General features: G+C 40.0%; 1 protein-coding gene across 2 annotated transcripts; it reads right to left on the reverse strand.

Moving 5' to 3' along the window:
- Positions 1 to 466: 466 nt before the first annotated feature.
- FRS3 (fibroblast growth factor receptor substrate 3) lies at positions 467 to 13,929 on the reverse strand. 2 transcript variants are annotated; one of them, XM_070939741.1, is made up of 8 exons: positions 13,852 to 13,929; positions 10,230 to 10,344; positions 9,091 to 9,222; positions 8,468 to 8,562; positions 7,438 to 7,624; positions 5,231 to 5,386; positions 3,524 to 3,666; positions 467 to 1,814 (listed from the first exon to the last, which is right to left on the reverse strand). In XM_070939741.1, the coding sequence occupies exons 4-8, from the start codon at positions 8,531 to 8,533 to the stop codon at positions 873 to 875; spliced, it is 1,494 nt and encodes a 497-aa protein (XP_070795842.1). In that variant the 5' UTR covers positions 8,534 to 8,562; positions 9,091 to 9,222; positions 10,230 to 10,344; positions 13,852 to 13,929; the 3' UTR covers positions 467 to 872. The 2 variants fall into 2 exon arrangements, with proteins under 2 accessions (XP_070795842.1, XP_070795841.1); XM_070939740.1 differs by lacking the exon at positions 13,852 to 13,929 and adding an exon at positions 12,425 to 12,741.
- Between the last annotated feature and the right edge of the window lie 11,919 nt (positions 13,930 to 25,848).

Here is a 25,848-nt window from a genome sequence, read left to right on the forward strand (position 1 = left end):
AATAAAGTAAAATGGAAGAAGGAAAGCTTTTATGTGATTCTAGCAAACTATTGTAATACCATAACATCAGAATATCAACTTCTTAGAGACTATCCCAAACTGTTAGGCAAACAGCAACAGTTAAAAACATTCACCAAGGATTTGTTAGGGAAATTTATAGTTCCACAGTTTTTCCTACTCTGAGGGTGAAGAGAGGCATATTATGAGATATACCACCAGTCAGAAATCGGAGCTAGGAAGGTCAGCTTTGTCAGCATGTTGAATCACCCGTGGGACCATATGGTTTTAGAACCATTCTTGCATGGGTTACTTTTTCTGACAGTCTGAATCTCCTCCTCTGTTCTGCCTTTTGGTGGCTAGCCTTGTATTTGTTTTAAAAAATGATACAACTCCTCCCCTCTTAGAGCTTTTCTGATTCTCATGGAGAAAAGAATTAATTGCAAAGCAATTCAATGTTACATTTACTGGGCACTTTAACTTGAATAAATAAACAGACAAACAAATACCAGCATCTCTGAAAAATAAGTTAATGCAAAATTTGAAAATAAATATATTTTGTGTATGTTCAAAAATAAAAATTAAACAAGAGTTTCCTTAGCCTTCACACTCCAACTGTACCATTACCCACCCTGCCATCAGCCCCGTCAAGTAATCAAGCACATGGCAGGGCTTCAGAAAGTACATGGTAGAGGAATAGGAGGCTCGGAAGAGGCACAGATAGGCTACATTTCTTAAATTAGCTTGATGAAACTATTCCAGTGACTCACACTGAGTAACAGGGGGGCACAATGGGAAAATGGCAGTTATGTAACATGATTTGTTGAAGAGCAGATACAAAAGCCACAATGAGGTGCTTGGGTTGAATGTTCTTCTTACAGAGGCAGGTCAGTGCTGTTATGTCGTGTTTTCCTGGAAGTCCCATCATCCTTAGGCAGTGCTCTCTGTAAGCTGGACATGGCTGCTGTCTTTTTATGGTCAATGACCGCATAGGAATTGGTCCTGTGGGCTGGATGGGCAACCGCACATGGGACATGGGGGACTGGTATGCTTTGGCGCCCTTTACAAGGATCATCTTGCAGTTCTACCTGGATATAATTGAGCTGCCTTGGCTGCTCCAAATAGGGCCGGCAGAAGTCGAAATTGAAAACGCTCGGGGTACAACTGCGGCGCCGTTGCAAGCAACCTCCTCTACGCATGCCTCCATGTAGGGCAACCCTTTCTGAGTTCATGTAATTTCGTAAAGGGTCATCTTCTTCAATTTCTGGATAACCAGTGGAGGAAGGTGTCATTGCATCACCAGAGTCCTCATCATCCTGGCCCCGTCTTAGGGGCTGGCACTCCCACACAGGGGGCAATGATGGTAGGTTCTCATAGTGCAGCAGAGTGGTCCGGCGATGGGAGCAACTGGCAGGATTCAGGTCCTCACGAGGAATTTTCAAGCGCCCGCTACCGTGACGAAGTAAGGTTCCTCGAGAAGGCAGCAGACCGTTGAGGTTTTCATAAACACACTTGGGGGCGAGGCACTCATCTTTGTAATCGTTGTTGTTGTTGTTGTGAGGGGTGCAGAAATGCCTTGAGCACTCCCAGTGGGGTCGACAGTAGCCATCACATTTCATCCTGTGCCTATAACCCAGGTTTGGGCCCAAAACAAACTTCACTTCTCCTGGCTGAAGGTAAACCTGGGGATTCCGATCCTCCAGGGAGCAGCTATGGTTGGAATGAGCAATCGCAGGATGAACTTCAGGTAAGGAGTGCATACAATGGTGGCCCCTTATATCATCTTCACCACTGGCTGTGTTTACATAGGTGTGGGACTGCAAAAATATATATATATATATATTAGCAGGTGCTGAGAATAAATGTTGTCTAGAAATCCTGCACAGGATTAATAAGTATCTGCACAGCATTTAAAAATGCTTAAACAGTTTAACAGTAACAAGAGTTGGAAGGGATCTTGGAGGTCATCTAGTCCAACCCCCTGCTCATGCAGGAGACCTATACTAGGGATTTGAACTGCCGACCTTTCTGATCAACAAGCTCAGTATCTTAGCCACTGAGCCACCTAGTCAGGCCATAAACAGGATGTTCTTTAACAGCAACAATATTAAAAAGAAAGAGTCCCATCTTAACCTTGGGTTCTGTTAATAATTCTAACAATGTTCCCTGACTGAAAATACTTTTTAAAATCATTATCAGATCACACCTGTCCTGTCACACGATATTATGTTACCTAATCAAATCTTATACAAGTAGTCCTTGACTTAAAACCATTTGTTTAGTGACTGTTCGAAGTTACAATGGCACTGAAGAAAGTGATTTATGACAGCTTTTCACACAATCGTTGGAGCATCCCTGTGGTCACATGATCAAAATTCAGATTGGGGTGGGTTCTACTTACCTTTACTACTGGTTCGCAACGGGATCGCGAACCGATCCGAACCGGGGGCAACCCACCGATTCAGATGCTTGGCAATGGACATGTATTTATGATGGCTGTGGTGTCCCAGGGTCATGTGATCACTTTTGTGACCTCCTGACAAGCAAAATCAATCCAGATTCACTTAACAGCCATGTTCCTAACTTAACAATTGCAGTGATTCATTAAAAACCACGCCAAGGTTGTAAAATGGGGCAAAATTCACTTAATAACTGTCTCACTTAGCAGTGGAAGTTTGAGGCTCAATTGTGGCCTTAAAACAAGGACTACCTGTATGCATGGGGGCGGGGGGAAGACAATATCACCCCAATTCTTGTTTAATTAAGAAAACAATGTACACAGTCATGGAAAACCCATCCTAGCCTTTTTTTATTTGAGGGTGGATGGAGGTCAAATGATCAATACCCTGTGCAATGAGAAGGTATTATTATTATTGTGACTTTCTCATAACTGGGAATGAATACATCTTCTCAATAAATGATTTTTCCTGAAAATCAAAGTTAGAAACTTAGTGCTGCGTAAGTGAAAAAAGAACAGGTACCTATTTTCCTATACCAGGGGTTGGCAACCTTAAACATTCAAAGAGCCACAGAAGTCCTAACCGGAAGTCCCCTCTTCAATTCTGGAGCTGGCCGGAAGTCCAGCTCCCCCACCATAGAATCTCCTCCTAGTGCGGCGTACTTTATCCTCTGCCGACTGGATGCCTGATTCCCCCACCATGGAGTCTCCTCCTAGTGCGGCATCCTTTTCCCTCTGCCAAACGGAAGTCTGGTTCCCGCACCATAGAGCCTCTTCCTAGCATAGCATCCTTTTTCCCCTGCCAACTGGAAGTTCGGTTCCCCCACCATAGAGTCCCCTACTAGCATTGCTTCCTTTTTCCTCTACCTGTCCTAACCAAAAGCCCTATCAATTGTGGAGCCGACTGGCGACAGGGAGCCGCAGCAAAGGGATGAAAGAGCCACATGCGGCTCCAGAGCTGCAGGTTGCTGGCCCCTGTCCTATACCAACATTAATCGGCATAGTTAAAATTAATTGGCACAGTTAGTATTAATTGGTGCAGTGTTCTATTTCATATATAATACTTACTTGCCCATCAGGGATAATAAGAGCATGTGTAGCGTCCTCCCCAAGGGAAGAATGCCTTAGACCACTCATGGGGGCATGGCAGGCTGCAGGGCAAGATGAGGGGTCCATAGGGAAGTTGTGGAACCCATTAGGAAAGCCTGGGACTATATATTCAAAAAATGAAGAAATGGGAGCACAATTAGCTTTACACAAAACTCTATACACATTTACCAAAAATACCCCCAAATACTTTGCTAATAGGCCAATGGACCCAGATTGTATGATGAAGTTCTCTACTGTAATGAGACAAAACAATTATAAAAACTAGGCTAAAGTACCTATCTCAAATCTAAGTGCAAAATAAATCAAAGCTCAAGATAACCAAGTCAAATAATAATCTTTCTATTCTCATGTATACTTTTTAACAGTAGTTTTGGTGATATTTTACTGGAAACTTAAACATATCTGATCATTGTGTTTGGTTGCCTTAGAAATAAAGCAACAAGCTCACATAAAACTTTAAACCTTACAATAAGCAAAAGACATGAATGAAGAGTAGAGTTGATTTTATGAGACCAGATGATTAAGTAATTAACAATACCTATCTGGAGATGAAACAGGTTGATACAACTGTTGCAAATGTGCTGAGCCTTACAAGTAGCCCCAGTTCAGAAAAAATGTATATGAAAACAAGGCATGACTCTCTTGCATAAATTAGAAAAGCCCAATACTATAAACATATTACAACTGCATTATAAAAGTGGATTGACATTATGGCTTCAACTGTGAATTGGCAATGGAAAGAATGAGCAACTCAACACTGACTCAAAACAGGGCCAAATCCCTATAACATTTTATATAAAGTAGGGTATAAATGTTTGGCACATGCTTAAAGAAAGGTTTCACCCCATACAAATCCAAATTCCTATCAAAACAAAATATTCTAACCAAGAAGAAATGTCTGTGGAGATTCTCAGTCATCCAGGTCATAATTATCTCAAAGACGTGTTTTTCTTCAAAAGACAACTGGACTGTTTTTTCCTTGAGGAAGATGTTTGCTTCTCATCCAAGAAGCTTCATCAGTTCTGATGGCAGGGGGATAGAAGGTTCCACAGCCAATTGTACCCTGATTCAGGTGACCCTGAGGGCACACATAAATTCCCAAGTGGCCCCAACAGCTCTCAGAGAGTGCTAAAGACCAGATGACTGCAAAGAAATACAATCCTTCCATCCTCCACCATCCTATCAGAACCTATCCTTCCATCCCCCCGCCATCAGAACTGATGAAGCTTCTTGAATGAAAAGCAAAAGGTTTCTCTTCTTCCACAAGGAAAAAACAGTCCAGTTGTCTTTTGAAGAAAAAAGAACCTTTGAGACACCAAGAAGTAATTGTCTAGAGCAGGGGTGTCAAACTCAATTTCATTGAGGGCCACTTCAGGGCTATGGTTGACCTCGGGGGGCTGGGGGGCATGGCTGACTGGGTGGGTGTGGCCAGTTTTGACGCCACTCCCCAAACTGCTGACATGTTTCCTCTTTGCACTGGGTAGTCCGGGCCAAAGAGACACAGGCCAGCCCCTTACATTTTCCAGGATGGCCCCATGGGCCGGATCTGACCACATCACAGGCCGGATACAGCCTGCGGGCCTTGAGTTTGACACCTGTGGTCTAGAGTAAAAGTTAACATAGGCCTCGTTCCCCTATCTCTTCCAGTTTGTAAGAGGGTCTCACTATCGGGTGTCTGGGGAGTCCGGGATAGTTCCAGTTCAGCTGCATTTCTTGTAATGACAACAGGTTCCTCCACCACACTGATACTATTACACTGCATCAGATCCTGCAGCAGATTAAATATCTCTTCAGCTCTTGAGCACTTGAATGCAAAAATTCCTAGGCGAAGAAGAGAAAGTCTATTTTAATGCTAGCATGTTCACACTATCTAAAACAAGAAATGCATATCAAAAAAACATAAAGCGGTGCTAACAAAATGCACCATTACTCCAGCCATATACTTCTATTCTAAACATTAGCAGATTACTAAATACAATGAAAGCAATATGACTGCATGGACATTTGGACAAATCAAAAGGATAGGATTAAGATGTAACATGTGATTAATGCACACTGAAACTAAAGGTCTGGTCCTGAGATTACAATTTAATTTAGGAGACTCTTAGAAATATGTTGACTACTTGCCAACTTAATTTTTATCTTTGGACATGAAGACAAGTCTTCAAAATTATAAATATTACTGTACCGATTAAATATTATTTGTATAATTAGTTACACTAATAAAATTACTAATAAGGGAAGCAGCAAAAAAATGAATCAGAATATGACATTTTCATGATACACTTATAGAAAGAGATTGCTTCTTTAGAGAAGAGCTTCAGCACTACTGAAATTTCAAGCCCACCATTTGCAAGAAGTTGGGGAGAAGAAACTGATCTGTGAAGCACCCTAAGCTCAAACTATTTAGGACTTCAAAATCAAAACACAGATATCTGGTTATCAAACAAGTCTCTCAGTCAGGCAGCTATCCTCAGCCACTAGGTTATACATAAAATGGAATTATGATTTCATTTGTGCAACATTCTGGCCAAGAATTAAAGTGTTCTATAATTTGAATGCATTTCAACATACCCAGGTGGTATAAATAAAGAGTGTCAAAACATAACTTGTTCTGGTCAGAACTGCTGACCATGAAATAGTACATTTAAATCCATATTCCAGTGAAAGTAAGAAACAGAATAGGAAAGGAAAAAGAAAAAGCACGAAGTTAATATTATTGTTACTAGTATTACTTGGTAAATTTTCAACTGTGCTGCCCATGAAAAATTTGAGCAAAACATTATCTGTACCTTATTTGGGCAAAGTAAGCCTGCAACAGCATGAGCCTGCACAAAGAATCTAACAAGCTGTTTCCATTTAAATTTGCCAGCTCAATGTTGAGGTTAGACCATTTTGCAAATCACCAGTGATTAACAGGATTGTACTGGTACATGTCTGCAAAGCATAGTAACTCGCGTTTGTATTAAACTGCAACACCTGCCCACTACCCATAAATACTTTTATCAATTGACTCTCTATTCTGAACTAACCAATCAGATGCCGGCATGCACAGGCATGAACCAAAAATCCATAGCAACAAGGACAAGAACATGGCAACAACAGCTGCAATTCTGAATAAAAATATTCTAAGACACACACACACACACGTCAATAGATTCTACACATTTTCTGTCTTATCTTCCTGATATTAAGAATGATCATTCAAGTGAAATAAGCTTTAAAATCCAACCATGAGAGAAAGGAATGTGAAAAGAATCAGAGAACATTCATATAATGCAAGGGAAATAATGAATCTCAACGCACACCATTTATTTAATTCAGCAGCAGGTTGGGTGTGCGCTTGCGTAGCTGGCGCATGGACCAGAGTGGCTCATTCAAGGAGGAGAGTGAGCGATTTAGATTTAGATTGGAATTTTAATCTGGATTAGATATACTTGTTTTTTAAAAAATGTTACTATTCTTAATATAGTCTAACTATTCTTAATGTAACAAAGATTTAAATTATCTCAAAGTTATCCCCAACCTTGCACATCTCACCGTTGACAAAATAATATGGATTTTAAAAACTATCAGAGAGTATTGGCCAGAACATTCCTTCAATGCTGTTAATGTGAGAGGCGCTAGAAACCTGAATACAAGATATTTAGAATTTCCATTAATATATGGTTGGCCTTTATGAAGCAGAATACTAAACTAAATAAGGCTTTTAAAGTGTTCTCTCACCAATATTTATCTGAAAACAAAAATGTGAATTTCCTTAAGTGTCATATTAGAATATTGTTTCTATTTCTGAATCTCCTATGAGGAGAGAAATTAGATGTTATCCCAAGTTAACAGCTGTCCTGCTACTTGGGGAGAAATTTACATACCTTGTCCAGTCAGGCAGCGACGTCCACTTTCAAAGGAGAAGAGGTTGGAATCATAGCCATAACGACGCAAGCAAAGGTATGGCCACCGAACAGCATCACGTTTATGAGTGTGCAAAACAAGCTCCCTCTGTGTCAATTCCATAATCCCTGAGCCCAGCTCATTGCCCTCATCATCAACATTTGTCACCTGTAGAAACCAAAGCCAGCTGTCAGGAGCTACTAGTATAAACACTAAACACCATATAAATAGACACAGTGGAGTTATAAACTAGTAGTGTGGTTTATTCAGGAAGGTACACCAGCCCAACCACATCTCCATGAGGCAGTCATTTTTTTTCAGTGGTGAAATGCTTTGGAGCAATGTTTTTCAGCCTTGGCAATTTTAACATGTGTGGACATCAGCTCCCAGAATTGCCGTCAGTGGACTCAGAGTGGAAGTCCACACATCTTAAAATGCCAAGAGATTGAGAAACATTGCATAACAGAAGTGCTTCCTTACCAGAAAAATATTTCAGGCAGGTATACCTAGAGTCAGTGCTAGTCCATCAACAAGAAGGCCTCAGCTATTCAGGAAATTGCTCCCTCTGGTGACATAAGGAATGTTTTCTTAGCCTTAGCATATAGTAAATACTAAGAATGCATTTATTAATTGTTGTGCTTCTACTTTGGGAATGCTATCTAAGATTCCCTGAATAATACTGTCTAGTATCAATCATCAACTAACTGACCCAAGTTAAATGATTCACCTTGAAAGAATTTCTAAATTCACAGTCATGCAATGCCTTTACCAACCATGCACACAAGAAAATTGTCAGAGATAGAATTCCTTGAAATATACAGAGAAGATAAACTTTCTCAGCTAAAGGCAGTAATATTTAACTGAAAAAGCAGAAAGAAGAAACTCATAAAAAGGAGTTTCTCAATCCGACTCAAGACTTCAGTCTTGAGATGGAATTTTGTTTGGGTTAAATCACAGCGATCAATACTAGTAGAACACCACATTATAAAAGACAAAAAACATATAACTTACCTTAAACTTGGTAGGGTGGTTATCTGGAACCCTGTCTCGGCATGGGCCACTGCAGCACGTTCCCATGGTGTCAAAACAATAGGCAAACCCTGGAACTTAAGGAAAACCAGAATGCTGAAGACCAAAGTGTAAACTGCATCTTTCTGACAAAGTATTTTCAATGTTTCAGAAACTCAGTGGCAGATGGAGAAAAAAGTCAAAGGTCTACACCATACATTTGTGCAGTACTTCAGATTTGATAGGAAATAGGTGCATGGAGGCAATCATGTATCATCTGTCAGCAACTTTTTAAAGTAGTACTTGTGCTCCAGTGCGAGAGTGTCCTGTGCCAAGAGTACAGAGAGTTACTTGATGTTACAAGTATAACACAGTGACTTGATTTATTTATTTATGATCCCAGACCAATCAAGAAGTGTAATAATTTTCAAAATGATATTAGATCATTTTCAGGCAGCACTGTGGAAACATGGTAAGACCAGTATCTTCAAATCCACACTATTAAAAACCCACAATATGGGACAACTATTGTCTGCTGTATTAGAATTACAAACAAAAAAACATTTTTTATCATCCCATAAGGACAGGATTTCAGACAAAGCATCATACTCCTGCTTAAACCTTACCTAGCCATGGCTGACAGCAGTTTTTTAAGGGGAGGATTCCCACATTCTTCACATAATCCTGTGCTGGGTGTCATGGCAATCAAGATGCCAAGAAGTCATTTATGGTTTCATAGAAACTATGTCAACTTTCACCTATGAAGAAGAGAGAAAAATAAAAATACTTGAAGCCCCCCAAATTATCGACCTGTATTTGACAGTCTTTTTGTACTCATATAGGTCAAATATTATGAACAAATCATTTTAAACTTCTTTACTCTCTGACAGAAATATAGCAGAAAGTTTTTTGTTTATCTATGTCACAAGGAGAATTAGAAATTTACTTTAAAATAAAAGCTTCAATTTATAAAAGTTTAATTAAAATATTATTTTACAGCCTTCTAGGATAATTTGGTACTCCATTTTACAAAATAAGAAAAGTAAAAAAAAGTTAACATAATTCATCAACAAAGAAACAATGTTAATAATTTATACATCCCTATGCTGGATAATAAAGGTTTCTTAACTTAAAATAAATAAGTTTTCTATTTTGGAGAACTGTGGGTACTCCTCTGTTACTTAGTGAGAAAACAAGTTAATGACAAACATCATTGAAAGGCATCTTGCTTACTAGTACTGTATACGTTGGTGTCCAAAAGGGAGATCCAGATGTTTAAGACATGCACTCATTGCACATGAATTTAAATGTGAGGGCTTAAACAGGCATTTCTGAAATTGTTTGTCTTGTAACACATCCAAGGAATCAGTGCAGGGATTCCTTCAGAGAAATTGGTGCAGAAAATGATTGCCCAAGACAGGAATTTTGACAACATCTGTTTTAAAAAGATATTGATTATATTTGAGACATAGAAAATGTCCACTTCCCAGATTGTTATAGGATTTGGTAATAAAACTAATGAACAATGGAGTTGTATTGAGCTTGTAAAAAGTTAAATGAGGGGATTACTAGAGACTATCTTTAAGAGCTAAATAGTTCTTTAGCTATTTATCAACTATTGTTGTTTTAAAACATTCTGAATTCCAGATATTCCTAGAGTAAACTGTTTCTCTCCCTGGCAGTGAATAAAAAATCCTACTTCTCCTGCACAAAGATTAGTTTAACCATTTTAATTAATCAAAAAGTTATTAGAAATCTAACATACTTCAGTTCTCAGGAAGTTCACCTGTCTTCCATGTTGTATTTGGCTGTTTTGCTGGCTGTTTCCAGCTTGGCTGTAAATCACACTTAGTTTCTGCAGACCTGGAGTGCCAAACATTCTGCAATTAATCAACAAACAATAATTTACAGGGGGGAAAATTTGCAGTTGCACCCTAATATAGTTTTACAGGCATAACCTATACAAAACAAACTTTGTTCATTGTTAATGCAGAATGAAAAAAGAATCCTACATACGAAAGTCATTTCAATGTATTAGCAATTTTTCTGAATAGGAATATCTCATTCATTTCTATAAACATTATGCTGCCGCAAAATAACCATAAAAGATAATCAAGAGCTATTCAAATGAACTTTTATTTAAGCTTTTAAGGTGCTTCTACACAAAATGTGTACTACCACTAAATTTCCTAAAGTGGGTCTGCTGTTTCTTCTCACAAAAACAGTATAGAAGAAAACTGCAACTGTACCAATGAAGCAATAACTATTAACCTAGGCAACAGGAAGTCTCTCCTTCATGTTACAATTCCTGATTCCCTGATATACAATTAAAGAATAGCTTGCCCCAAAGCTGAAAGCCCATTCTAAATTAAATTAAAATAAATGCAATGTATTATTTCTGTAAGGAGCATCAAGACTCAATCAATTCTAAAATAAATTACAACTGTTCCCAATGATAATGTTTATCATTATTTTGAGCATGTTTCTTGCATGAAGCAATAAATATGACTACAACAAATGAGCAGGCAAAAAAACAGTCAAGACTGATGAAATCCATATTATGATTTCAATATACATATACTATGCATTCCATGGATTTTAACTTGCTGCTTTGTATGAGCAATAATGCATAGTGAAGGTATGGATTAGGGGAAAAGGCTGAATAACATAAGCAAACAGGCCTCAAGCAGAAGATTACAAAACATTTATCCAACACTGATGAATTTTTGTTCTGAGGATACACCACAGATATTGATTGTTTTTGCCTTCAAACACTTCAACCCAATACAATAAGAATTACCGTACTGCAAACCACTGCAGACTGCAAACAACTGTTCGCAAATCAGACACATTCATTTCAGAACAATTTCTTCTTTTCCTTACATGCATTTAATTATGGTCATTTATCAAACAAAGCAAAAGCACAAGTTCTCTTAACTACTGTTTGTACAGAAATTTCAAACTGTGATATTTCTGGAACTAAGACAGTACAGATGCCAGTGCAAAATCATAACTGATATAGGAAAAGGAAGAAGTCATTCAAAATATAAAGGTGGAAATATACAGTATTTATAACATTAGACATTATTTGCAAACTTTTGTTTCCAGAGAACTAGCATTATCTGTCCTTCAATTTAGAAAACCTTACTATTGCTTACTAATATTTAATAAACATTGTCTTTTAAGAGTTGTTCTTCATTTGCATCAAACTAGCATAAACATTTTTCAAAAACCTTTATCTGGCATTGCCTTTATCTGGTTTCTAAACCTGAAGCAGCCGAGTTGTCCTTAACTTGTATTAAAATAGTTTCCTCTTTATCCCAACATACTGTAGGTTTTGTTGAAGATACAACTGGTACACTCAGGTAATCCCTTGGGGAGGCAGTAGATTAGACTGACTCCACTGGCCCATTGAAAGTAGTACAAATATAGCCCTGGGCATTGTCCTCCAATCCACTTTGGGCAGGAGAGTCTGGTTCTTTACAATCAGACTCTTCTCTTATACTTGACAGATCTCTGAACTGACAGTAGTGGTGACTGTCAGTAAAGCAAGAGAAAAAGAGCAACTTTCCCCATGCTTTGTCTGTCTAATCAGCTTTTGAGCACAAGTTCAGTGCTCTTCTGGAATAGCATTAAACCAATGCCTCAAATGAGTCCATTTACCAACTGACATCAGCTGATAGCCAGACTCCCTCCGCAAAACACCTGTGCAAAACCACAGCAAATTCTGCCAGATGGCTAAATCTGCACCAAGCTCACATTAAGAACAGCAGCATTTGTTGCTATCTTGCCTGTAGCAGGGTAAGAAAGGCCACAGAGGAAAGCCAATTTTATTGTGGTATAGTTTTCTGCGAGCTCATGGATCCCTGTATAGCCCTTTAATTCAGGTATTAGGAAGACTCTTCTGAAACATGCTATCCAACATCAGCACCCTCCATTATGATCTATATTATTACATACCTAAAACTGAAGCAATTTCACTTAGGACATCTTCATTTTTCTATCTGGCAGCAAATAATTTCATATATTGTTGGTCTAACATGGCTTAGGCCCGGGGTACTTGCAGGACCATCTCCAGCCGCTCTCCCATCGTCCTGTGCGCTCTCACAGAGTGGGCCTCCTCAGGGTACCGTCGGCCAAACAATGTCGGCTGACGGCTCCCAGGAGGAGGGCGTTCTCTGTGGGAGCCCCGACCCTCTGGAATGGATTGCCCACCGAGGACAGCCCCCGACCTTCTTTCCTTCCGTCGCGAGCTGAAGACGTGGCTCTTCCGTCAACTTAACTGATCCGTTTGGGGGTACACTGTTATAATTTTAAATTGTTTTAATAGGGTTGCTGATTTTAATTTTTATTTCATTGTGATTTGTATTGGAAATTGTCATTTTGTAAGCCGCCTTGAGTTCCCAGGGAGAAAGGTGGCATATAAATCACAATAATAAATAATAAATAATAAATAAATAACATAATTTTCATTCACTGTGGTTAAAACCAAGATGTTAGGGACTACATCATGCTCAAAATGGTTGAAAAATATTAGGTTCAGGAAAGATGCTCAGTTCTAATATATTCCTATTCTTTCTACACCTCTATTACTGGTCAGCAAAACCCTACACTTAAGGCAAAGATACAAACACTACATAAAACATGAACAAATCCACCAATTTTCTATAAGTGACAAATGAAGAAAATGCAAAATATTCTAATTAAGCGTCTGTTTGGACCAAGTAAAGCTCTCACACACAAAAAGGGCTACACTGCAGTTCTGTACAGTATGATTCTTAAGGCATTTACTACTATTCGGAAGACAAGAAGCCTACAGAGAATTAAAGCTAATCATAAAGCATACAAATTATGTTCGCTTACTGACACATGAACAAAATTAGATTTGCCAAAAAGGTGTGTGACAGCACTGTCATCTGGTAGTCACGGCTACCTAATGAAGGTAATAATATCCGAATAAATAATTTTAGTCTTTAGTGCCACCAAAACCCCTTGCAATAGATTCAAACGGCTAGTACTTCTGCAAAACTACTGCCAGAAAAGGAAAATCACGACTTTAATTGCTCTCCCCTCCACCACCACCCGGGAGGGGTTTTGCAAGGGGACGAAACTGCTGAGGAATCGGATGGGTAACAAGCGAACGACAACGGCAATAAATACGAGGGTGCAAAGGGACTGGGAGAAAAGCGCCGTCCTTGGCCGGGGAAAAGGGTGGGAGCGGGTTGCGCTTGCAAGCGCCGGCGCCACGGGGAGACAGCCAGGAGGAGGAGGAGGAGGAGGAGGCCGGAGGACGGCTTAAAGCACCGTCAGGATAAGAGATAAACTGGCCGCCGTGACTTAGGAAGACGGCGCGGGCTTGGATAGGGGGAAGCCTGAGAGGTCAATACTTGCGGCACCGTCCAGGCGCGGCGCGGGATAGAAATGACGGAAGCCGCCGCCGCCGCGTCCCTTTGCCCAAGTCCAGCCCGGGTCGGAGACCGCCGGGAGCAGCGAGGAGTAACACGAGGCAGCCTAGAGCGTCGCTCGCCTTTCGACGGGCGAGGAGCGAAGTGGCGGCGGACCACAAACCACAGACTTTGCGATTGGTAGATAGTCACCCGGTGGTCGAGCGAGAGGGACTTTCAATGGCTTCCCCCCTCCTCCGCCCCCCCCACCTCGTTAAGCGGCCAAAGGGACTGCTTTTTTTCTTCTTCTTCTTCTTCTTCTTCCGAAGAGGGGTGGTCATTTTAGATTCTAACGGAGTTCTGATTGGGCAGCAGCGGAGCCAGCCAGCCAGCCAGCCGTCCCTCGCCTCCAGTAGAATCGTCTAATTCATTCTAATTTTCGTGCCTCTGAAAGGATTTTGAAAACGTTGAGAGGTTTAAAAAAAAATCGCCATGCCAATACCAATTCAGTCCACGGATGCAGATGAAGCATGGGCCACAATTTGCTAACGCCAGAGGTCTTCAAACTTGGCCGCTTTAAGACTTGTGGGACTTCAACTCCCAGAATTCTCCAGCCAGCTTTGCTGGCTGGAGAATTCTGGGAGTTGAAGTCCACAAGTCTTAAAGCGGCCAAGTTTGAAGACCTCTGTGCTAACCGCTTCCATCGGGGTGGGTATCCTTTTCCAGGCTGGAGACGCCGCAGTTTGTCTTGTGCCCCACCTGTGGGCCGCAGAGACGTTTCCCTGCATCTGCTGAGCTTCTGCAGGTGGCGGAACGTTATGGCCGGTGATACGTCAAGCGCTGATGGCTTTTCTAAGACGCCGTTTAGCCTGGGCGCAACTGCAAATGTTATTCTACAACAAATGTCGCAACCTCAATTCCCATCACCACAAGGTCAGGGCTTAGCTGAATGCTTCACATCCTTGCACCTACTAGATGCGTTGTTCCCGGTGTAGGTGCAAAAAACAAAAACAAAACCGCATTAGACGTGGCTGTTCACGGCATAACCACTAGGTGGAGCTACGCGCCTCTGGCTTGGCCCGCTACGGTTCGAGCCGATGGGTCCCGGTGCGCGGGGTGTCCCCCCCCCCCAAAAAGGAACCCATCCCAACTACTGCATGCAGAAAGCGAAGTTGTCGATGTCAGTTAAAATTAGAGAGTATATGCAACGCAAAGAATCTTGGGAGTTGTAGTGCAGAACCTCAGCAACGCTTTAAAGGCCGGCGGGTTGCACATCCCATATCCCCAATGCAGGGTTTAATAATTTCAGTGTGGTGTCACCAGCAGAATGACTCAGAATTCCAGAATTTGGTGCTAGAATGGATCAAAGTACTGTAGTAGAACTGGACCAATTCCTCCCATCTAAGCCAGCATTTCCTAATCCAACTGCATAGAAAAATAGATTGCAAACATCTTCCTGAAAACATCAATCCAAAGAATGGGGACAACTAATCTTATTGCATTCTTTGATAAAGTGACAAAATTAGCGGACCAGAGGAATGCTGTCAATATAATTTACTTGGACTTCAGTAAGGCATATGATAAAGTAGACCATAACGTACTACTTGATAAAATAGAAAAATGTGGGTTAGACATTATCACCACCACGATGGATTCGTAACTGGCTGACCAACCGCACTCAATGTGTAGTCTTCAATGGAACTGCGCATCTACATGGAGGGAAGTATGCAGTGGGGTACCCCAAGGCTATTTTAGGCCCAGTACTCTTCAACATCTTCAATGATTTGGATGAGGGGAACTCATCAAATTTACAGATGACACCAAGCTAGCAGGAATAGCCAAAACGCCAGAAGATAGGCTTAAGATACAGAAGGATCTTGACAGACTTAAACATTGGGCATTATCTAACAAAATAAAATTCAATGTGAAAAAAGTAAGGCAAGAAAAACAAAATGCACAGGTACAGTATATGTGGTACCTTGCTCAATAGTACTGGTAGTAACTGTGAGAGGGATCTTGGAATCCTAGTGGACAATCATTTAAATATGAATCAGCAGTGTGCTGCAGCTGCCAAAAAAAGCAGACATAGAGGGATAGAATCAAGATCACGTGAAGTGTTAATACCACTTTATAATGCCTTGGAAAGGCCACACTTGGATTACTTCATCCAGTTTTGGTTGCCACAATGTAAAAAAGATGTTGAGACTCTAGAAAGAGTGCAGAGAAGAGCAACAAAGATTACTAGGGGACTGGAGGCTAAAACATATGAAAAATGGTTACAAGAACTGAGTATGTCTAGTTTAATGAAAAGAAGGACTAGGGGAGAATGATAGCGATGTTCCAATCTCTCAGGGGCTGCCACGAAGAAGAGGGAGTCAAGCTATTCTCCAAAGCACCTGAGGGCAGGACAAGAAGCAATGGGTGGAAACTAATCAAGGAGAGAAGCAACTTAGAACTAAGGAGAAATTTCCTGACAGAACAATTAATCAGTGGAACGACTTGCCTCCAGAGGTTGTGAATGCTCCAACATTGGACATTTTAAAGAAGAGATTGGATAACTATTTGTCTAGTGGTGTAGGGTTTCCTGCCTAAGCAGGGAGTTAGACTAGAAGGTCTCAACTCTGTTATTCTATTCTATTCTATTCTAAGTATCTGCCCATTTTCCTCAAATATCTTCTCTTTTTTCTGCTTTCAGAGTGACCTGTGTATATCTATGTGTATATCTGAAAGATCATACACTCAATTGCATTTAGTTTTCCTTTCTGAGGCCAAAGAATGTCTTTTCCTTTCCCCTTTCATACATGGATACTGAGACCATGCATGACAATCCTCAGAAGATGGGTTAGGGTTAGTATTCTCTCCATATATTATTGAACGGCAGAGCATCTGTGTTAACTGCAAATAAACACACTCTTGCGTTTAGCAATGGCCATCACATTTCAGTGATTATATGAAGATCTGCAAAACACAGATCACCCTATAATGATCTTTTGAATTCCAAACTAGTTTTTCTGGTATCTTATCATCAAGGAATAAGATTAAACCCTAAACAATCCTTTCTTAAGTGTTTGGCTTTAGATCAAAGAACATTTCTAGAGCAAAACATGTAACATGACATTTATGAGGCAAGTTGTTAAATACATTTGTAGTGTCTCACATTTTCTTGTGTTGAAAACTTTCCTCCTAAGCATCCTAGACAGATTGCCTAGGAAAGATACTCTTCTGCTTAAATTCCAAAGCACTATCAAATGACTAGTAGTATACCTGACAGAAATGCGTCTTATCCTGGGAGTTGATTTGGCAACCAACACCAGGGAGGGGTACAATGAGGCCCTGCCTACACCAAGCTGGCCCTTCCTGTTACCTCTAAGAAACAACCCCAAATTATTTTGAAGGAAAGTATTGTAATCTTTATTGTTAAAAGACAGCATTAAAGAATGCATTCCTCAGAAAAGAAGAGAGGTTATCAGCAAAAACCTATTGGACTTTAACTCCCAGGTGCATATATAAAGTCAGTAGATTGGAAGAGATCATTATACTGTATTTGCAAACATCAGTGGCATTTTCTATGTTGCAAGAAAATCTCATTAAGACTCCAAGTTAAAACACCTGTCCCTAGCAAAAACCGGATGGCTCATATGAATACCATTTTAATTCTGTGTGATGACAAAAAGATTCTTGGAAGCTTCATCAGGATTCATAGCATAATACATTTAGTTCCAACCAAAACATTTATCAAATAATTGACATGAATTCTTCCAACACAGATGGAGCGCCACATGAACACAACACAAACAATACTATTTTGCCAATTGCTACATTGGGCTGTCACTTAAATCAATTTGTCCAGGCAAAATATTTATTTTTCCTTTTAAGGGGGAGGGGGGGCTCCACATCCTTGAATTCTGTTAAAATAAGGTGTGCCCTTGTTTTCCTGCTCCATGTGTGTTTTTAGCACTACTGTAATTAAAGTTACAAGCGATACACAGTGTTTCACTTACATGCTCCAGAAAGTGGCTAGGCAGATTATACAAAACAGTATCTGAGGCCAACTCTACAGAGACTTTTCCAATACTCTACATGTGCCAAATGTTACAGATAAATGTGGAGGCCTTTTTAAATAAATAATTTAGATCTCATCATAGCCCAATAATTATTTTTTTCTCTAAAGTAAGTATACGGCCCCATTTTAGCCCAAACTCACTACACAGAACATGCTTATTATTTTCTTAAATGTAAATTTGAAATAAACTCTTTCAATGTAGCAGGTGCAAGTTAGCCAGACAATTCCCAGTAAGATTTTTTTATAGCTAGAGACCAGGCCAGTGGTGGAATTCAATTTTTTTTTTACTACCAGTTCCGTGGGCGTGCCTTGATGGGCGTGGTGTAGCTTGGTGGGTGTGGCAGGGGAAGGATACTGCAAAATCTCCATTCCCACCCCACTCCAGGGGAAGGATACTGCAAAATCCCCATTCCCTCCCACTCCTGGGGAAAGGATATTGCAAAATCTCCATTCCCATCCCACTCTGGGGCCAGCCAGAGGTGGTATTTGCCAGTTCTCCGAACTATTCAAAAATTCCGCTACCGGTTCTCCAGAACTTGTCAGAAACTGCTGAATAGCATCCCTGGACCAGGCACTCTGATACACTGACAGAAAAATACACACACATAAAAAAAACACCCTTGGATTTGTCAATCCAAGACATTCTGTATATACTTTTGAATTATATAGTTTGGTATCATGACTCTCTCAGCTTAATCTTCACAGTATAGTGATGTTGAACTTATAAAGAAAGAATTTAGAACTTGGTAATATAAATCATAAAAGATAAAACATCTTAATTTCCATATTTGTGCACTGACTAGTAAAGTGGATTCCAGTTAGTAGTCTTCTGGAGCTGCTAAGCTTATTGTAAATTTTACAAACATTTTGTGGGCATTCAACATAAAAATAAGCAAAGTTATCCCTTGTCACCAACTCCTTTAGACAATCCTTTCAAACTTACCTTTGTCTTCTTTCTAGGTGGTGTGTATACTTCCAAACAAAGCAAGGTGCTACAACTACTTTCTGATGTTATATACTTAAAATGTCTGTGGGCAAGCAGCATCACAATTTCCCACACTTTTAGAAACAATTAAAATATGTTTTTTAAAAATTGATAGATGGGACATGGAGCCTGGCAGTCATCAAACAAATTGTTCATGGGCACTTTGATGCCTGCCGACATTATGTTCCCTTAACCTGACCTTCTGCAACAAGAAAACCTTCTAATATGTGGGTGGAAAAGGGGAGTTTTAAACTCCCCCCCCCAAACACATCAACAACCCAATTTTGTCCAAAGATACAAATCCCCACAAATATTAAGTGGACACATCTAAACCTATAGTAATAAGAATATTTCCTTATGGTTGAGTAATGACATGTTCTGTTTGAATGAAGGTAAAATACATACTTTTAGTCTAATAATAATGTTTAGTTAATACACATAATGCAATTTACTGCTTGTATGAAGTAAAAGAATAAAAAGAAAGAAAACTTATCTATAACAAGTACAACAGCCCTACTGATACATAAAATATATTGAGAGAAAGAGGTCCACCAACAGCAAGAGCAAAGTCCATAATTGAGATAATAATGCTGAGTCTCCAGCAGCACATATTATTTAAACAACAAGTAGTAGTTAGTGGGCAAGGCTCTATTAAGAACTTGTCCTTAGAATGCTACCATGGCATCCTTAAAACGACAAGTGATTTTATTGTCCTCAGCATGTTGAGGACTCTATTTAAAGTTTCTGACCTTTTATTTAATGATATACATTCATTAAAGTTGATTGATCATTTAGATTTCTAGCCCTGACTTCCCAAATGAGGCCACCAAGATTCTATCCCAGTGTTTGAAAGCTGTGAGAGTCAGAATGGGGAAGAACTTCACTGAGTGACTGTAGGGTCCCCCCAGTTCCAGAACTGGATATTATATTGTTGAATTTGAGAGGAGTTGCACTGCCTCACTCAGATTCTATGTGCAATCTGGGGCCTACTAGACATCTAATTCCTGCTTGAAGAGCAGGTGGAAACTGTAACAAAGGCAGTCTTTGCACAACATCTTCTTGTGTGCCAGTTGCACATGTTCCTGGATTGGGGCATCCTGCCCATGGCCACTTGTGCCTTACTGTTGATTGGTTATTGTGATGCACTCTTCCTTGGTGACCATAATGAATCTGAAACAATTAATGGATATTGAGGAGTTTTTATTGGTTATTCTTTCATTTTTCCCACAAGCTTTAATAGCTGCTCCTTGAGTACCTTATTAGCAATAAGAATGCTGGTAAACATGAGATAGGAGAGTTTGAAAGTGAGTCGAAGGATGAAAGGATGAATTGCAAATAATAGAAATCTTCATGGCATAGCAGACATTTGTGTTTCAGATGTACATTACTACTTCAAACTAAAATGAAATGGTTCTTATAGCTTCAGAAAAAAAAAAGAAGGGAATGACATCCATTTTCTAGTTACATTCACAGTTGCTGTATATGTAGCATGCTATACATGTATCAGCAAAACGTAGGATCGACCTCTTCTGCTAAACATGGAGATAACTCACTGCAAAGTTATATTATGGGATGTTCCACAGGTTTACTATGGCATGCAAATATGCTTTTTAGTTTACATCATTTAGAAAATTAAACAATATGTCTACAAATCTAAGTGCCAGGAAAGAGTCATATTGCATGTTGCCCTAACTGATGCAGAGCACTTTCAGAACAGAGTCCCAGTAACAAATCTACATTCACAGTAGTACCAGTGACAATAATATTATACTATCAGGCATACAATGGCTGGTTTGGCAGATAAACATAATTGGAAATTGGAAAGAGAGATCAGTGGAAGAGTATGAATCTAAACAAAGAATTCCAACTTCTGGAGGAGGTATGATGAACAGAAGACCACTCTGAAAGGAGAGTCGACCACATGGCAAAGACCAAGGAATTGAAGAGTAGATCCAAGAGGATGGGAGATTGCCCTCGTGTCCTCTGGACAGCTACTCCTCACGAGGAGATAGTAGGCCAGTGATTTTCTATGGGTTCGAGCACCGTAAAATGACAAGATTAACCATCTTGCAATTGTTACAATTTTTAATAAACTTTTACATATATACATAAGCATGTTTAAAAGCGTATGCATACACATACACATATACATAAATGAAGAGTTTGTAAAAACATGGGAGAGATGCCAGGAACCCTACCCCACTAATACATTTCGGCCCAGGAGCTAAACTACAAAACCTTACTTAATCAGTGTGGTTAAAGGAAAATGCCAGCTTCCTTGGGAGTAAGCTTCATTATCACGGAGGGAGTAGTTTCATACTTTGTATGAATGAGCCTGAACAGCTGAAAGGCTTGGAGAAAAGGGCTTTTGAAGATGCAGGAAAAGAAAGGATTAGAGAAATAGTAATCTTAAACTGATTACAGAGAGAAAGTAAAAGGCAAGAAGAAACTGCTGCTGGACTTCATACCAAATCCTTCAAGAAATCTGGCCTTGGAAGAGCTCACTTCCATGGCAGAGGTATGAGGAACACCAAGTAAGAAGCAAAAGAACTAGTTACTTAAAAGAAAAGATTCCCAAAACCTTTTCACAGCTTATTTTCTCAGCTGATACTGGCATTTCCAATGTTCCTATTACTGTTGTCACAATGACTTATCTCTTTAGTTGGACATTATAGCTGAACATTACAGTTTGATTAATAGTTTAACAGTAACTGAAGCTTTCAAAGGAGTCAATACTTGCTTTTAAACTCTGACCCTAATAGTTTAAAGAGACAATTGTGGATAAATTAATGAGTTTTCATACTCCTTTGGTGCCTCCAGAGACTCCCAACACTTGTTCTGTGTATGAAGGGGTCAGTCCAGTGGTGGGTTTCAAAAATGTTTGCTACCGGTTCTGTGGGTGTGGCATTGCTTGGTGGGCATGGCTTGGTGGGTGAGGCAGGGGAAGGATACTGTAAAATCTTCATTCCCACCCCACTCCAGGGGAAGATTACTGCAATTCCCATTTCCTCCCGATCAGCTGGAACTTGGGAGGCAGAAAATTGATGGGCGCGGTGGGGCCAGTCAGAATTTTTACTACCGGTTCTCCGAACTACTCAAAATTTCCGCTGACCAGAACTGGTCAGAACCTGCAGAAACCCACCTCTGGGTCAGTCCCACAGACAGCACATCTGAAAAAGGCAATCTGGCTGCCCTTCAAAGCTGTAATATTCTTTGGGAGCCTTATACATATGAGGAGAAGTCCAGGACTTCATGGACTTTGAAAAAAGAGTATAGGAAAAGTATTGATGCTTTTTAACTTTCGTGTTGTAGAAAATTCTTGAGAATATCATGGATGGGCAACAGAACCAACAAATGTATCATTGAATACATTGACTCAAGATTCTCACTCAAGGCACAAATGAACAGAAACAAATTACCCTACTTTGTACACATCCTGGGAAGATCTAACTCTCTCCCTTTAGTGCTAGGAAAGGTGAAAAGAAAGAGAAAAAAAGATGATCACCAGCAAGATAGATGGATTCAGTTACAGTGCTGATGGCTACCCCATTAAAAGACCAGATTAGGGAGTGATCATTATAGAGAAAATCTATGTATGTAATTGCTAAGAGAAAGCACCAACTAGATAGCACATAATTGAATAACACCAGGACATCATATTTAGCCAGATAGGGTGTGCATTCATAAACTTACTTGCAAATAACTAATATCCCAAGAAAGGAAAATTGTTGAATTCATATACAAGGCCAACATATGAATATGCAAACTTTCATGTTCTCCAGAATTCTTCATTTATCCCAGTGAGCTCTGAAATCTCTGAAACTTGACATGATATACAGTATAATATGATGATCTTAATTCAGCAAAGCAAAAAAATATTTCTACGAACCAGTTCGTTGTAGTGGTTAAGACATCAGGCTAGAAATTAGGAGACCATGAATTCTATCCCACCTTAGGCACAAAACCCACTGAGTGACCATGAACCAGTCTCTTCTTAGCCCTAGGAAGGAGGTAATGGCAAACAAAAAAACGTTGCCAAGAAAGCTGCAGAAAATATTCTGATTGTGGATCTTTCTTTATGGCCAACATACCCATACTTGCCTTTATTAAGAAAGTGAAAATATATGATAACTTTTGTACCATCAGGTATTTACTTTTTTCTTTTATTAGTTGCATAAAAGTAGTTATTTTTAAATAAAATGTACACTTCTGTTAATATATATCAAAAAATTATTTTAGCAAGTCTATGTGATGCCAAAATATAACAAATGTTGTATGACAGTAGATCTAATTTGGTAAAAATCACGAGGATAAAAGAAAACACTGGGGGGAGTACATGGATTTAGAAATATACATATTAGTGTTGGTTACGGAATTTTAATTTAAAAAGTATTTATTTGGCAGAACAATAAGTGCATAGTAACTTCTGCAATCTGCATTCTATAAACACTAAGTCGCTTTGAACTTATTTAACCTCACAGTATTCAGGTGTTCTTACTTGAGAACTCTTACAGTGAGCGCTTTCCAGGAATGCCTCAATCTCCATTGATTCCTTATTAGATGAAGATCTCCTTCGGACATTCATACAAATGCCTACAACAGAGAAGCCTTTGTACCAATGACTACACATTTACTCTGTTTGAGCCAAGAGCTTGCAATATCATGGCACTTTTGTCAAGTAGAAGCAACATAGTTTTTCTCCTGCAAACTTTCTTATTGAGTAGAGGAGTTTATAGAGGGGTCAAAAAGTCAATATGATAGCTACCATCATGTAATTGAAGCTCTACCATTTTGCTAAAAAACAGGGACTGGAGTACTTTCCAGAAAGCAATGGCAGACTGAAGATAGAACGCAAATACACACATAGTACAGATTTTGGATCCTTGTTTATGGCCAACATGATTTCATTTGCTTTTACTGGTTGTTGGTTGTCTTCTGAATGCAACTCAAATTGTTGGTTCTCACCTTGCTGGACCAGTTTATTTATGAGACTACTTTCTCCTGAATTCATTGGCCTGTCCAATCAGATCAGACAAGATTACCTCCCTTCAGGTCATGTCTCTTCAAGAGTACCATCTGACAAGACTTAAGAAATGAGTACCGATAGTCCTTGACTTACGACCACAATTGAGCCCAAAATTTCTGTTGCTCAGTGAGACATTTGTTAAGTGAATTTTGCTCTTTTTTACAACTTTCCTTGCTTCGGTTGTTAAGTGAATCACTGCAGTTGATACATTAATTACCCAGTTGTTAAGTGAATCTGCCTTCCCTGTTGATTTTGCTTGTCAGAAGGTCACAAAAGGGGATCACATGACCTTGGACACAGCAAGGTCATAAGTATGAACCAATTTCCCAAGCCTCTGAATTTTGATCGCATGATCCTGGAGAAAGGTCATAACTGTGAAAAACAGTCATAAGTCACTATGTGCCATTGTAACTTTGAATCATCACTAAATGAACTTGTAAATCGAGGATTAGCTGTATTTTCAATCCCACTGTATAGAAATCCTACGTACTCTCTCTCTCATGGGTTTCAGGAAAGCTTTTGAGACTTGGCTTTTCTAACTAGCCCTGAAAGGAGGCATATTATGAACATTGGCCATACATTTTGATATTTTAATGCTTTTTTTTTTTTAGAAGGGTCATTTTAATGACTTAAAAAAAATAAGTTATTCCTTCAGAGATTTGGGGATGGACAGCATACAAATAAAGAAATCCACCACTAACTGAACCAGGGGTGAAATCCAAAATTTTTCCCTACCGGTTCTGTAGGCATGGCTTGGTGGGCATGGCAGGGGAAGAATACTACAAAATCTCCATTCCCTCCCCTCCTGGGGAAAGGATATTGCAAAATCTCCATTTCCTCCCCACTCTCGGGCCAGCCAGAGGTGGTATTTGCCGGTTCTCCGAACAACTCATAATTTCCGCTACTGGTTCTCCAGAACCTGTTAGAACCTGCTGGATTTCACCCCTGAACTGAACCCAACTGAACCCAATTTTGCCTCATTATGCAAGTCTGTTAGTTACCCAACAGGCTTAAACTAAAATGATTTAGGTCTCGGTTGTGTGAACTTGCAGCCTTTGTTATTGCACAAGCCCTTTTCACATCAGAGAGAGATGTTAAGGAGCCAAGCATCTGCTAAAATGGAGCCCACAAAAGCACATGCCAGAATACCATTCCCAGGCTAATTACTGAGCAGTTAATACAGCCTGGCCCCAAACCATCCCTGCGATTAGGGGTCTCCAACCTTGGCAACGTTAAGCCTGGCGGACTTCAACTCCCAGAATTCCCCAGCCAGCAAAGCTTGCTGGGGAGCCTGGATAGCTCTGCAGACAAGGCACTGTAATTTAACACCAGCTGTCTGCAATTAAAGTAAGTTCGAATCTTGCCAGGCTCAAGGTTGACTCAGCCTTCCATCCTTTCTAAGGTAGGTAAATTGAGGACCCAGTTTGTGGGGGCAATAAGCTGACTTCGTATAAAATATACAAAAGTATGAAGGCTATTGCTTAACGCACTGTAAGCCGCCCTGAGTCTCCGGAGAAGGGCGGCATATAAATCAAAATTAAAATAAAATAAAAATAAAATAAAAACGTTGCCAAGATTGAAGACCCCTGCCTGCGACGGCATGCCTGGCTTCATTCGTGATGTATTACGGCACCGGCTGGGTGACATTAAACGTTATAACGTCCCTAATGTGGAAATGGCCTTATTCTTTAAGGCGGCCTGAGGCTCCCTACGGTCCCTTCGCCGTTTCCATAACAGCTCGAGATAACAAAAGGGAGGGAAAGGGTCAGCCAGAGCCTCCCCTGCAGGGTTAACCTTCACCTCCCCGCAGCGCCGCGGCTCTCTCCCCTCCCCGCCTTCTCTTTTTGCTTCCCTTCCATTGGCTGCCTGGAGTCTTTAAGGCAAGTAAGCTCTCTAATAAGGACCCGGGCGGACACGGATCCCGTT

Source organism: Pituophis catenifer, unplaced genomic scaffold (assembly GCF_029215685.1).
Source record: "Pituophis catenifer annectens isolate HBS135680 unplaced genomic scaffold, rPitCat1.0.hap2 SCAF_3, whole genome shotgun sequence".
Lineage (NCBI taxonomy): Eukaryota > Metazoa > Chordata > Lepidosauria > Squamata > Colubridae > Pituophis > Pituophis catenifer.